Raw genomic sequence first — 13,586 nt, forward strand, 5'->3', positions numbered from 1 at the left:
TTATTAAAATATTTATCAAATATTTATTATATATGAAATAAAATAAATATAACTTTAACTTTTATGTAATTAACAAAAATATTTATAGAATTATTATATATAATTTTTTCTTCCAAGAACTAAATATATTAAATAATAATTAGAAGGGTACTCGTGCAATACGACGAGATAAATCTCGATTTTGATATTTAGTTTTTATTATTTGTCTATATCAATATAATACGATTTTATGTGGTTTTAAGAAAGCGGTAACTTAAAATGGATGCTTATTTTGTATTTGATTATGTTTATCAGCAGTTAGTTACATGAATTTAAAAATGAAGCATTAATAAGTTGTATTTACGTAAAATTACTTATAATATTAAATTTTAAGTAATATGCATCAATAAACAGTATTTCATGCATAAAAAATATTTTTTAAGAGTTTTTGTCAAATGCTTTATAATATAGTATAAATTATTTTTGGTTTAATAATATAATTTTTTATAAATATTATTATTAAACATTATGTTAGAACTTAATGATTATCTTAATTATATTTTAAATTTTTTATATTTAAAATAAATGTTTATCCCGTATTTGATTATTTTATTATCAATTAATTACGTAAATTTAAAAATAAAGTTTTAATAAATTATATTTACATAAAATTATTTATAATTGTTATCTTAGATATATTTTTATGAACTTTGGATATAAACAATACAGCCAATATTAAAAAGATGTATATTTGTACAAATTTCACACAAATGAAAGCAAAATACTCCAATATTTAACCCTCAATATCAATTTCTCTTTGGCCATTCCCAGCAACTTGCCCCTTTTTCTCTTTCCAATCGTTCAACATCAAAAAAATTACAGGTAGAGACAAAAACCCTAATTCTCCACCATCATCATCATTTCAGTCTCGCATATACATACACATATATAATTACAATAATCCCATTGCGCAGAAATTTATTTATATTTTGCCCTTACATTCATATGTCTTCCATTGCTGTTCTGCTCCATCATCTTCGTGCTCGTAGTGCCAGTAGTTCATCCGCACAACGGCAGTCTTCTGTTCCTCATCATGGTCACCACTTCTCCAGCTTCTCCTTGAGCTTTCTTCCGTTCTTATCTCCTCAAGATGACTGACCACAACGTAAATTCCTTTTCTTCTTTCTGTCTATATGGATTTTTTATGTGATTAGCTCTAATTTGTTGTAATATCACTCTCAATTACTGTTGTTGTTGGTGTTTTTGTACTGAACTTGTAGAATTCCTTGAACGATGAAAATGTTGGGTTTTTAGGTTTAAGTTCTACGATTATAAAGTGTTACTCCGTTCGACCCAAAAAAATCGACTTCGTACAACGAAGTGAATTTTGATCATTAAGTTCGTAGTCATTTTTAAAGGACAAGGATAGTCGTCTACGTCTAAGAGGCTACATGGTTGGTTTTCTTTGAAGTCCTGTGTGAATAAAGCTATCATTGTGGATTAATTTGTCTGTAGGGGAGGGTTTCCTCATGGATGGATGGAGTCTGCCTTTTCAATTGGGATGGACAGGCTTGGAAAAAAAACTTAAGCTTTCTGCATAAAACTTTCCCCTGGAATCTTATTGAATAAGCCACTTTCTATGTCATTAAGCCACTACCAAACAATCATGTATAGATGACCGGATAGTCTGTGAGTCATATTAGGCTCATTAAGCTGCTAACAAACAAACCCTAACTCTATTCCGGAAGGGGGGATGTGAAAAAGGCTACACTTTGATTTGTTTGGAACCTAGTAAGTTTCAAATAATTCATTCTACAAACTGAGTTCTTTCCTATTGCAAAATTGGTATGGATCCATCAAAACTTCATCCCCTATATGTTTCTATTGTTGATAAAGTTAGTTACCAACCTTCTCTTGAAGTCTTGTCACTCCTGACTTTTGGAAATTAGCCCCACTGAAACAAAAGTAGGTTCTATCTTTGCTTTTGTAAGACAGGTACTATTATCTTTCTTTCAATCTGGAAATGGACTTGTAGGTCTCCCAGAGTGCAAAAATTTTATGCTTGTCTACATTTCTAATAATGTTTCCAGCATTTGTCCTCAAGTTCAGTGCTCCTTGCATGCTGTTCTTATTGATTGTAACTTCAGCGTAACATATTTTTGACAAATTAGATAACCATTCCTCTCATAATTTTAAGTAATTTGGTTCAGTTGTTCAAATAACAATATTTTGGATCTACTAAAAATCATTCTACAGAATTATTGGCATAATGCTTTTGGATTTTTCTAAAATTGTTTTGTTACTCACAATATTTTTGCAGATTCCAAGTACGCAGCCACTTTGAAATGTTTCTGTTTTCTCATCGAAAAACTTTACTAGATTCCAACTGATTGAACACATGTACTGGAAGTAATTTTGTTTCCATTCATTTTAATGAATACATTTTTTTGGGGAGGGGGGAGGGGTTGCGGAGGGATATGACTCCTTTTTACTTGGAGGATTAATATATCTGTCATTGTTTGGTTATACTTCTTATTTGTACATGATGCTTTAAACAAGTCAGTATATATTAAACAAAATAATTATAATTTAATAAATGCATAGACAACGTTACTGAAAAGCATTTCATGAATGTATTTCTGCGCGATGATATAAGGTAAGACGGTCAAGATTGGCATCTATCCATGTTCTTCTTCAAATGTCCAAGGGTGATCTGGGACCTTGTTCTTATGTGTTTCTAAAGTTTGAATTTTAACCTTTGGTTTTTAGGACTTCTCTATTTCTTAACCTGTGTTTATCTTATGTAAATTACCCTTGTTATCCATTATACATATATATTTTTCAACACTGTCAGGTGTTCGTGTTCGGATCATTTACAGAGGATGAGCTTAAATCCCTGCAAAGTTCCCCAAAAGAGAATGATGTAGAATTTATGTTTGGTTCTCTGGACTCTGCAACTCTGAGATCTGTGGGCATCTTCAACAATAGACCAAGTGAGATAGAAATTGCCAAAAAACATCAAACATCACAACTGGTAAACAAAAGGAACACTGATGAAATTGTTCATACTACAGCAAAAGCATCACAAAGCCTTGTCTCGGTTGTACATAAAAATGGAAATATTCATGATTCAAGTTCTCTTTCCTTTACTAAGGGTATAAGCGAACAGGAACGAAAAAGTTCAGAACTACCTTTATCATTTGTACCCGGAAGTGTTGGTGAACCTCTAGACCAGTCACTACAGCCTTATGGCACTGAATCTGTGACTCTATCATCTACGAGTCTAGGAAATGAAGCTCCTGTCAGTTCGTTTGAAGCTCTGGACTTGATAGATACCAAAAATAATATTTTCAATGCATCAAATGGACTGTATACAACTGCAACAGAGTTACTACCTCGAGGTTTAGTCAACTCAGGAAATTTGTGTTTTCTAAATGCAACTCTTCAGGCTCTTCTTGCTTGTTCTCCCTTTGTACGTCTCTTGCAGGAGCTAAGAATGCGCAATATACCCGAGGTAAGACTACAATTTTCTTCATTCTTGTGATTGTGGTGCAGTTCAAGGACAAGTAAGAGGTGTTTGTGTGTGGTATATTATTGGAATTGTGCTCACCAACTTTGTGTTTTTCCTCATTTTCAGATTGGCTACCCAACTTTACGTGCATTTGCTGAATTTATATCTGGTTTTGACATGCCATCTGACCTGCACTCAAAGAAAAAAGATGATATTCTTTTGGAAACTGGGAAACCTTTGCGACCTGTCATGTTTGAATCTGTTCTGAACAATTTCTCCCCTGACATGCCAAATAGCTTCTTGGGCAGACCAAGGTTTGTGTTTATGTTGCATTATTCTTACTTTGGTGCATATTTAGCTAAAACATTTTATTTATTTATTGTTGCATTGGCACATTTCAGACCTTAGAAACTTTTTCTACTTTCATTTTTCTTCCTGCTTTTTACCCATTTACCTCCTTTGGCTTTTCTGTAATAATCTTTTACTTTTGATTCAGCCAATCACATACAGATTAGTTTTGATTCTAGAAGCTTGAGACACCATGATTTTCCCTTAGCTAGGTGGGTAGTGCAGACAAAACATAGTTCTGATGCTTCTTTTGTGGCATTCACAAGCAAAATAATCTCCAACATGCTTCATTGATTTTATTCTATAAAATTTTGTGATAGCAAGTTGACCTAATTTCGTCTTTAATCACCAACTAGTGGGCATCTACTTCTGTCTCAAAATACATGTGCTCCTCCCCTTTTAGTTGTCCACACAAATAAGTGTTTTCATTTCGGAAAGAAATAACCATCCTACTCGCAGCAAGAAAGCTCTGAGTTCAGATTGAATTGATGACTTCAGGGAAACAAAGATCGTAGTTAAAATGCTGATTAGGTTTTCCACACCAGAAACTTTGATTCTCTTGGTCTTGGATCATCACCAAAACTTTTATCATGTTTGAAAACGATTTTTGTGGTATTTCTAGTACCTTAAGTATGGGAAGGGGGGATTAAAGTTGTTTCACTGGTATTTTTCGTGAATGTTATACATTTTTAGTGGACACTGAACTCCCGAGAACATTACAACAAAATGGGTGAATGTCTTTGCAAAAACGAAGGTCAAAAAGAAAACAAAAATAGAAGAAAAAAACGAGTGAACTATGAACAGTGGTATACTGGTATAATGTAGATGGGTTTGTAAATTGTACTGTAGGGGAGCATATGCTAGTGGCATTTTCTCTTTTATTATTTACGGTTACATTTGGATATTCGTGTGAATAGTTTCTCTATCATATGTTATAAATATGCATTTATAGTTCTTAATTTCATGTGTATTTACTTGGTGAATAAGCTTTCTGTATGTTGCCAATTTGCCATCTCGTGTGCTGAGTTGAAGTATTTCAGGCAAGAGGATGCTCAAGAATTCCTAAGTTTTGTCATGCATCAATTGCATGATGAATTACTTAGATTTGAAGGAGAAATTTCCATTGTTAATGGGGGGAAAGTTTCATTGGTTTCGTCGGTGAGTGACGAAGATGGTGATAGTTGGGAGACGGTTGGGCCGAGGAACAAAACTGCAATTACAAGAACACAGAGTTTTATTCCGTCAAAATTAAGTGAGATTTTTGGAGGCCAATTGCGAAGTGTTGTGAAGGCAAGAGGTAAGTCAGTTTTGTTGCATCCTTTGTCTTTGTTTTTATTTCTGGGCATGAATTTTAGATAAATGTCATTTTTTTTATTGTTTTTAAGTGCTTATATATGCATACATATGTTCATATGCATGTGTGCATATTTTGTTGCTAGAACAAGAGAAGGCGCTGTGCACTTGCTGAATAACTATCTAGATTTTTGCTGTATCTTATAAACAAGGATTCTGAGCCTGTATATGTCTATGTGAGTGTAAACAAGTCAAATTGAGCTGAAAAGTAAGATACTTGAGTTCATGCCAATTGGATACAAATATTGCTTGTATTCGGTTCAAACTTAGGATATGATTTAGCTAGCATGCTCATTTTTAACTCAAGATATGCTTGCTAGGCCCAATTTGCATCTAGAGCACTATTTGAGTTCGAATTCAAAACTAGTTCAATTTGCAAAGTGTGTATTCTAACATAGCTAACTTGGTTTATGTTATTTCAATATAACACTGCAGAATAAAGGTCTTGCACCTTTTATATGCCTGAAAACATTTATATAGCAGTGTGCAGTTCTGTACTGCATTCAGTTTCAGTCTCAAAATAATCCAAATAAAAAGAGAAAATATGATAAAACAAAGCCTGTTTATTCAGATTTAGAGGATTATAACTTAAAAGATAGGAACTGCACTATTAAAGTAAATTAATTATCAAGTTCACCTATACTTCTTACGGGGTGTACTTGATATCTTCTGGCAACAAAGTACTACTTATCTATGACATGAAGAATAGTGGAAGTACTGAAGACGATTCTCATGATAGTAACCACATTAAAAATTAGTCTAGGGCCATATTTTGTGTAAAGTTCAGCATGTTCCTCCTGCTAGTGTTCCTGTGCAAGTTGACAGCGGTTACTGCTGCAGTTCTTATTGGTGTAGGTGTCTTATTCTTTCTAAATAGAGGTCTAAAAACCACAATTTCTTTCTCCTTTTGAATTTTTATGTTCCATGTCCGAATGTTGGATATTAGAGAAAATTTGTTTCTTTCTTCTCTTTCTCTCTTTGGGGTATTCTCTGAGAGCATCACAGGCTTACTATATAATATATATGTATGTATGTGTATAGATATACAGGTGAAGGTTCAAATAAGAATGGCAAAAAGGTTTTGAGAACGTATGAATTAAAGATTCATATGTGCATCATTGCTAAACCTGAAAAAATCCATTTGAAGATGCATATGGGAACCAAGTTTCCTTTTACCAACGATTCACATATGAGTCATTTATTCGTACGTCCATACTTTCCATTACTTCTGCATAATATGGAAATCAGTTTTACAGTTATGTTCAGGATTTTCTCATCATCTTTCTTTTGGCTGTTCTTTTCCTTCTTTGTAAGGCAAATTTTGTTTCTTCCAGTATAACATGTTATATTATAAATCTAAATAGGTAACAAAGCCTCAGCTACTATACAACCATTTCTTCTGCTCCACCTTAATATATGTCCAGAGCCTGTCCGTACAATAGAGGATGCACTTCATCTTTTTTCTGCACCAGAAACACTTGAAGGGTACCGGGCATCATCAGCAGGAAAGGTACCATACTTGTAGTTTGTACAATGTTTGTCTTACTGTGATTCATTCTTCCATTTTTGCATCACTTGGCTATCGTATTTGTTTTCCATTTGGTTAGTTAGTATGCCATATGTGTTATAGTTGAACAGGACCTTAGTTAAGTTCTTCATGTACCTCTACAAAACGGACTTCACCCTTTTATGCATGTATGAGTACATGACTGAATTCCCAGCTTAGTGGATATTTAAAGAGTTCGAGAAGGATTCAAGCAAGCAGGAAAAAAATATATATAAAGCCTTATGGGGAAGTTGCTTAAGTGAGTCAGCATCAAGGTTCAAAACAGCGTGAGGCGTGTCAAGCGACCTCAGGCCTTAAGCCTTAAGCGCCACGGCGAGGATGCGACATTTTTTAAGCCGTGACATAAGGCGGCAAATTTGTATGACATGTATATAATTTTTATATGTATACATATATGTTTTCTATTTATTATTCAATAATATAATGCTATTAAAATTTTACCATTAATATAAATTAATTAGTATTATATAAAAAGTTTGTAATTAGATCTTCAAAATAGAACTTGGAAGGGTTTTACAACTTCGTTTTAATCGTGACATGTGTGAACCCAAGAAACTGTGAGCGATGCGATTAACTAAGTTTTTAAAAATATTAAATTTAAAGGTAAAAGTTTAAAAACACAAAAGTTAACGAAAATAATAAAAAAAAATTGAAAAAAAAATCACGTCTTGTAAAAAACTCGCGCCATGGTGCGTCTCAAGGTGCTATAGCGTTAGCCACGCCTTACACAAATGCTATGGGCTGTTTCGTAACGACAGAGACGCGTCTTACTCCATGGTGCGCCATGACGCATGCCATGGTCGCCTTTTTGAACACTGGTCAACCTTACCTTTAAAAGGGAAATGATCCACCAAAGAAATGGGAAATCTTAGATTCCTTAGTTTTCCAATGGAACTTGATAACTGGAAATATGTTGCCTAGTTGAGCATATTTGAGAAACTTACATGGCTAAAACAAAGAGACAGCAGTAGGGGATGTAGGGCTCGCCTGTCCATACCCCTAGGGCCCTTGAATATTCACATTGTCATCACTCTGTTTATTTTTTATGCTTGTCGCTCTTACTAGAGTACATAGGAGATTACGCATGCCAAAAGAGAATTTAGGAGGGAAATAGAAAACTACCAAGTTATCACAACAGTTTTTTAGTTGAAGGAATCATAAGATACTACAGGGCAGCCTTACTTAGAGTGTCTCTTTAAACAACTCATGAACTATGAGGATGACGTCCGATCTCCCACAGATGGCTGACTGACGATCACTTTCTGGGATCAGGCAGCTTTATTTAAGGACAGCTAGTAGACTGACCTAATATAATTGCTATTATCATATGCATTTTTGAGGCATTGGAAAAAGAGAATTGGGGTAAGTATAAAGTATGGAAACATATCACTAGCATATGCACAAATCACTTTCTTTTTCTTGCTTACACACTTTGTATTTATAAATTAGTTGAACAAACAGTATAATGTTACAAGTTGAGAGTAGATTTTATTGGCACCAATAAGGAGTAGCATTTGATGCAGCGGTTTGCAATTTAGTTTGTTTAGTTTGTGCCTTCCCAATTTGCACCAAGTCAAATAAGATGACCTAATTTTTTTCAAGTGTAGGAGTATTTCGTAAATATGTTAAGAGTTGACAGAAGATAAAGTTAGATTTTTCCCAAAGAGATTACCGATGTAGGTATCTTTTCTAGTAGACAACTGATTGAGAGGCTTAGGGGGAATGAGAAGGATTAACACATGTTTTTCAATCTAAAGAATGGTAGGGTGCTGAAATAGGTGATAATGGTATATTGGGGAATTTAGAAGAAGAAAATCCTTATAACATTCTTAATGCTATTGAAGAGTGTAGAACACTGAACACGTAGCAATGAGTGTGGAAGCATGAAAAGTTGATTAGACGGATGCTTTGCTTGCTATAAAATTGCATATTTTTTTCCTTCTGTTATGGATGAGTTGCTATGAGCCATACAAAATGGTATACTGTACCATGGGATATACTTCTTGGATATCATATTGTGCTAATTGATTAGAGTGGACGATATTCTAATGCAGAGTTGGAGGTCCGGGATAACCATTGGAATGGAAAGGTTTAGATTAACATGAGATATAGGAAGCTGGATCTCCCTACGGGATTAAGCAATGTTAAACAAAAGATGTAGTCATATGCGGATGTGAAGTAACCATTGAAGGTACCTTTTGGCTTTTGGAAAAAAGATGGCGAGACCAATGAGCATTTTAGTCATGGCTATTGCAAAGTGGATGAAATTGGACAGCGTTGGGAGTCTTGTGCGATCTTAAGTTCTTGAGCTCAGGGGTAAGTTCTAAGAATGGTGGTATCAGAACATTGAGCTATCAAAAGGGAACATGTACACAAGATTGTAGTATACAACAGTTGAGTGGATGTGTGGCTGACAGCAAGACAGAATCATGACACAAAGAGAAGATTGGAGCAACATGGGTTTTGGTCATCTCCAACTTAGATGATTGCTCCAGTTACCAATTGATGTCATAATTGGAGGTGGGGACAAGATTAACATGGGAGGAAATAGCGAGAGATTTGCATGATTAAAGTAGAGGTGTTGGCTTCATATAGGAGTGCATGGTCACGATGTCCTTCAACCCTAGGGAATTCACTTTTTTACGTTTGCTTTTACATTTCACAGTTTATAATTCTTTTGGTTTCACACTATTAGCCTATCCTTAGTCCTCTACTAGTTTGAGGTCGGCTTTCTCAGCCTGAAAAGCAGCTCTTAGTTAGCACCCTAACAAGGTATAGTTCTGGACTGCACTCTTTCTTCTACCAACTATGATTAGTTCATTTGATCAAATGAAAGGCGACTTTGGGATTTATGGATCACGTACAAATCATAAGGCAAAAATGAACAAATGTATCCTAGCTGCTGCCCAACTCCTTATTTGTGTTAGAGCCCTACATGTTTTGATCATTTTGACTGGATTAATATATGTGGGGCGAGTCTCCTAGTGGGTACCCTTTGTTATTTCAAAGACACCATGTAAGGCAGTGGGGAGCAGTTAACTTGCAAATACTTTGTTAATTTCATAAGAAGTATCCTCCACACCCCAGAATAGGTTTTACATGTTATATTTTTCCTGTTAGCCCATAAGAATCAGACACCCATATGAATGTTGATGGATGTTCATATTTGGGTATTTCCTGGCAGCTCACTCATGAATCTTTCGAGGACCAATCTTGCAAGGCTGAATACTTCCAGAGATAGATGGTCAATGGCTTTTGAGGAAGATATCTCTGTTTTGCCTATTTCCATTTCTTTAATATCCTGTTGATGTCACCGCATAACAGATGTCAGATTGACTGATCTTACTTGATAAACTGAGGAGTCTATAAACAACTTTGCTGACAATTGCATATACTTTGTTTGGTCAGAGCTGCGAGTGGAGAGATGACCGGTTGAGGGTTGTATGGAAGCAAAAATAATTCAACTTGTTTTCTAACTTACACTTTTTGTAAGTAGTCATTAGGCATTATTATTGTACACACGAGAACTTTCATTCAACATTAAGTTAAGAATGTCATCTTCATTCTAACATTTTTCTTTAATAAAGTAGAATAGCCTATATTGTGCACCAGACTCCCACTGTTATGGATTCTTAAAGTTACATAAAAAATTAAAGCAATAAAAGGTGAAAGGTGCTTTTAGGTAGAAGCATCACCCTTGTTGCATCTTCATTTTGGCATATACTGGCTTTTAACCCATTATAAAATGCAGCTTTTCGTTTACCAAACACCGTTTACTTCTCAAAAGGTGCTTAAAAGCATACATGCAAACCCCAAATGCTCTTAAAAGTAGCAAATGCTTTTCCTAAATATATTATGCAAAGGGAATCTAAAATAGCAGGCCAATTGGAAGCTTTCATGGTGGAGAAAAGAAATGCCTGAGCCACGTTCTTTTTGGTTTTTTAGGCACCCATGTTTTTTTGTTTTAGGTCGTTTACTCTTTAGACATATGACGAAGGATCGTTTGAGAATAGGAGTTGAGATAAGAAGCGTAAGAAGGGATTTGAACCCTTGATCACTTTTAATCCCACCCCACCCCACCCCATGAATTGTGGGTGCATCTCTGTGCATCTTATTACTGTTGATCTTCAATTAGGATTGATTCAAGGGTGAAGATCCCTTTTTACCCTTCTCACCATAACTTAAACATATATTAATATGGCAGACATTACCATTAAAATAAATGACTGAATTTTATTATAAAAAATCCATCGACTTGTAAACCTATATTGAACATGGTTGTGTTGGCATCGCATGATTGCAAAAGTTATAGCTAAAGTGATTGTTACCGTGGTCCTGTTGTTGGTGACACTACTCTAAATGAAATGTTTTCATCTTGTGATCAGGCCGAGTTAGTTAGTGCAAGCAAATCTGTTAAGATATTAGAGCTTCCGGAGATTATAATATTGCACTTGATGCGCTTTAGCTATGGAAGCCAAGGGAGCACCAAATTACTAAAGCCAGTTTACTTCCCTCTGGAGCTGATTCTTAACCATGAGCTGCTTGTTTCGCCATCAACAGAGGTATCATGATCCTTGGTTCTTTTTTACTAGCTGTTTCTTAATCTAACAGATCTAAAAGCTACTGGTATGACTTTTTTGGATCCCTTTCGATTTATAATTCTGCCCTATGGGTGTTTACTGTTTATTGTGCTCTTTAGCTTGCATCATATATAAGGAATTATATATATATATATATATATAGAGAGAGAGAGAGAGAGAGAGAGAGGCCCCTTCTTTTACAAACCCAATAATTCACACAAACTTACAAATCAACATGTGAAATAACACGTGTGAAAATGCAGTATTTATATAGTGTTGTTTCATATATGAAACATTCAGTGCCGTCTACATATGACACAACCCTGAATAAACACTACTGCATTTTCACACTTGTTTCACATGTGAAACAAATCATGAGAACTAGTTTGTAAGTTTGTACGATTCATTCGGTTGAAATGATCATGCATCTATGTATATGTATTTATATGAAATAGCTACATTTCTTATTTAGCATGACCTAGTGGAAGTGTTTGGCAATTAGTAAAATATCTATAAAATAGCTACATTTCTTATTTAGCATGACCTGTTGGAGTCCCATATTGATTAGACTAGAATCATTTTTCCTCTATATATATTGGAACCTTCTTTCGCTCCTTAAGGGCTCTTTTGGAAGAGATTCCACATATCCTTACACACATGGACAGAAATCAATGCTATCAACAAGGTAATTTTGGATCAACGCTTAGCCAAGTGAGCAATATGAATTTATTTTAAAAAATCCCCAAAAAGTTATAGCATTTATTTAACGGCTGACGGGAAAAAACACATACATGAGAAAAAGGATTACATCTAATGTTCTTACAAAAGATAATCATATACAGGGTCGTAGGTATGAGCTTGTGGCAACAATAACTCATCATGGGAGGGAGCCTTCAAAGGGTCATTACACTGCCGATATCCTGCATCCTAGCGGCAAGTGGCTGCATTATGACGACGCCTCAGTTATCGCTATTCCTACCACCAAGGTACTTCATGACCAAGCTTATGTCCTCTTCTACAAGCAGCTGTAGGTTTTTATGCTCCCTCCCATTTTTCATTCTACACAAGTGTACCATGTAGTAGAAGAAGACATGTTACTGCATTTTTCTGTTTCGAAAGCTTATGGTAATATGTCGATTTATATTTTGTTACCATTACTAAAAAATACTCGGGAACTGTTTTTCTGGGAAATCTTGTGTATGGCGGCCTCATAGGAACAAAAGGCAGAGTTTATTTATGATATGTGATCTCCATTTACAGAGGATGATCTTGGTTCATCAAACTGAATTATTTGTTGGTTCTTTAGTTGGGTTAGTATGTAATGAAGCATATTTTGGATTGAAGTTTGATGCATTTGAAATCTGTTTTTGTGCTTTTGTCTTTGATGTTAAGGGTGTGTTTGGTATACAAACGTAATACGATTGGAATGGATAGAACTGGATACGTGAGAATGAGGTAAAATGGATGAAAGAATTGTGAAGGTTTTTGGGATCTAATTTGACAAGGGTAATTTAGTAATTTATTAATTATGTCTCATCTTTCTTATTTTTATTCCATCTATTTTGGTAGGAGGAAATGCATTTGTATCTCACTTAAGTCTTGTCATGTCCCAATGTTGGTTGTCGTGTCAAATGTGAGATAACGAGTTTTTATACTGATGCATAACAAACATACCTAATGGATGTTGTTAAGCACATTTGTGATTAATAATAAAGAGCGGGTGACACAATTGACCCAAAAACCGCTTTTCTTATGACTACTTTATATTCAAGGCCGTGTTTGACATATAAACTAGTTTATGTTTTGAGCTTGTTAAAAAGGCCTAGTTTGGATGACCGTAATTAATACATTATGTTATTTAGTTTTCCTTGTCATCTGGTTTGTATTAGTTAACATATTATATAATTAATGATTTGCTTTAATTACATTGTGTAATATTAAAATTTACTAATTTTATAACGTGTCTTTTTTGGTCATTTTACATTTATCAAGTAGTTCTCATCTAGTTTTTTTTTTACATGATTAGTTCATTATTCAGCTTATCAATCAACAGTTGGTTTATTAGCTAGTTTGTTAAACATAACCTACATATTATTATTTTGATAATGAATAATTGTAATTACAACCAATTTACCTAAATGCTCAAAATTGATACTGGAAATTCAAACCGTAACAATCAGTTTAAATGTATATCCAAACAGGATCCAAATCAGATGGATTGAATTCAAATACAGAAGTTTTGAGTTTA

The 13,586-nt window shown here is 34.5% G+C and overlaps 1 protein-coding gene across 4 annotated transcripts; it reads left to right on the forward strand.

Annotated features, from left to right (window-relative positions):
• The first annotated feature begins 825 nt into the window (after positions 1-825).
• On the forward strand, positions 826-12,714 carry LOC112521401 (ubiquitin carboxyl-terminal hydrolase 24-like). 4 transcript variants are annotated; one of them, XM_025130237.1, is made up of 8 exons: positions 826-861; positions 1,029-1,144; positions 2,834-3,493; positions 3,617-3,804; positions 4,879-5,135; positions 6,556-6,701; positions 11,144-11,320; positions 12,181-12,714. In XM_025130237.1, the coding sequence occupies exons 2-8, from the start codon at positions 1,130-1,132 to the stop codon at positions 12,367-12,369; spliced, it is 1,632 nt and encodes a 543-aa protein (XP_024986005.1). In that variant the 5' UTR covers positions 826-861; positions 1,029-1,129; the 3' UTR covers positions 12,370-12,714. The 4 variants fall into 4 exon arrangements, with proteins under 4 accessions (XP_024986005.1, XP_024986004.1, XP_024986006.1 ...); XM_025130238.1 differs by lacking the exon at positions 826-861 and having other exon boundaries at positions 957-1,144; positions 2,834-3,013; positions 3,149-3,493; XM_025130240.1 differs by lacking the exon at positions 826-861 and having other exon boundaries at positions 957-1,144; positions 2,834-3,013; positions 3,428-3,493.
• Positions 12,715-13,586: the final 872 nt, after the last annotated feature.

The sequence above is a fragment of the Cynara cardunculus genome (genome assembly GCF_001531365.2).
Source record: "Cynara cardunculus var. scolymus isolate 2C chromosome LG 11, CcrdV1, whole genome shotgun sequence".
NCBI lineage: Eukaryota > Viridiplantae > Streptophyta > Magnoliopsida > Asterales > Asteraceae > Cynara > Cynara cardunculus.

What these genes read in the sequence shown, in the direction of transcription:
- LOC112521401 (XM_025130237.1), top strand. An exon ending in AGCTTCTTGGGCAGACCAAG is followed by an intron (nt 3,805 to 4,878) that starts GTTTGTGTTTAT and finishes GAAGTATTTCAG; the next exon opens with GCAAGAGGATGCTCAAGAAT. An exon ending in GGGCATCATCAGCAGGAAAG is followed by an intron (nt 6,702 to 11,143) that starts GTACCATACTTG and finishes TCTTGTGATCAG; the next exon opens with GCCGAGTTAGTTAGTGCAAG.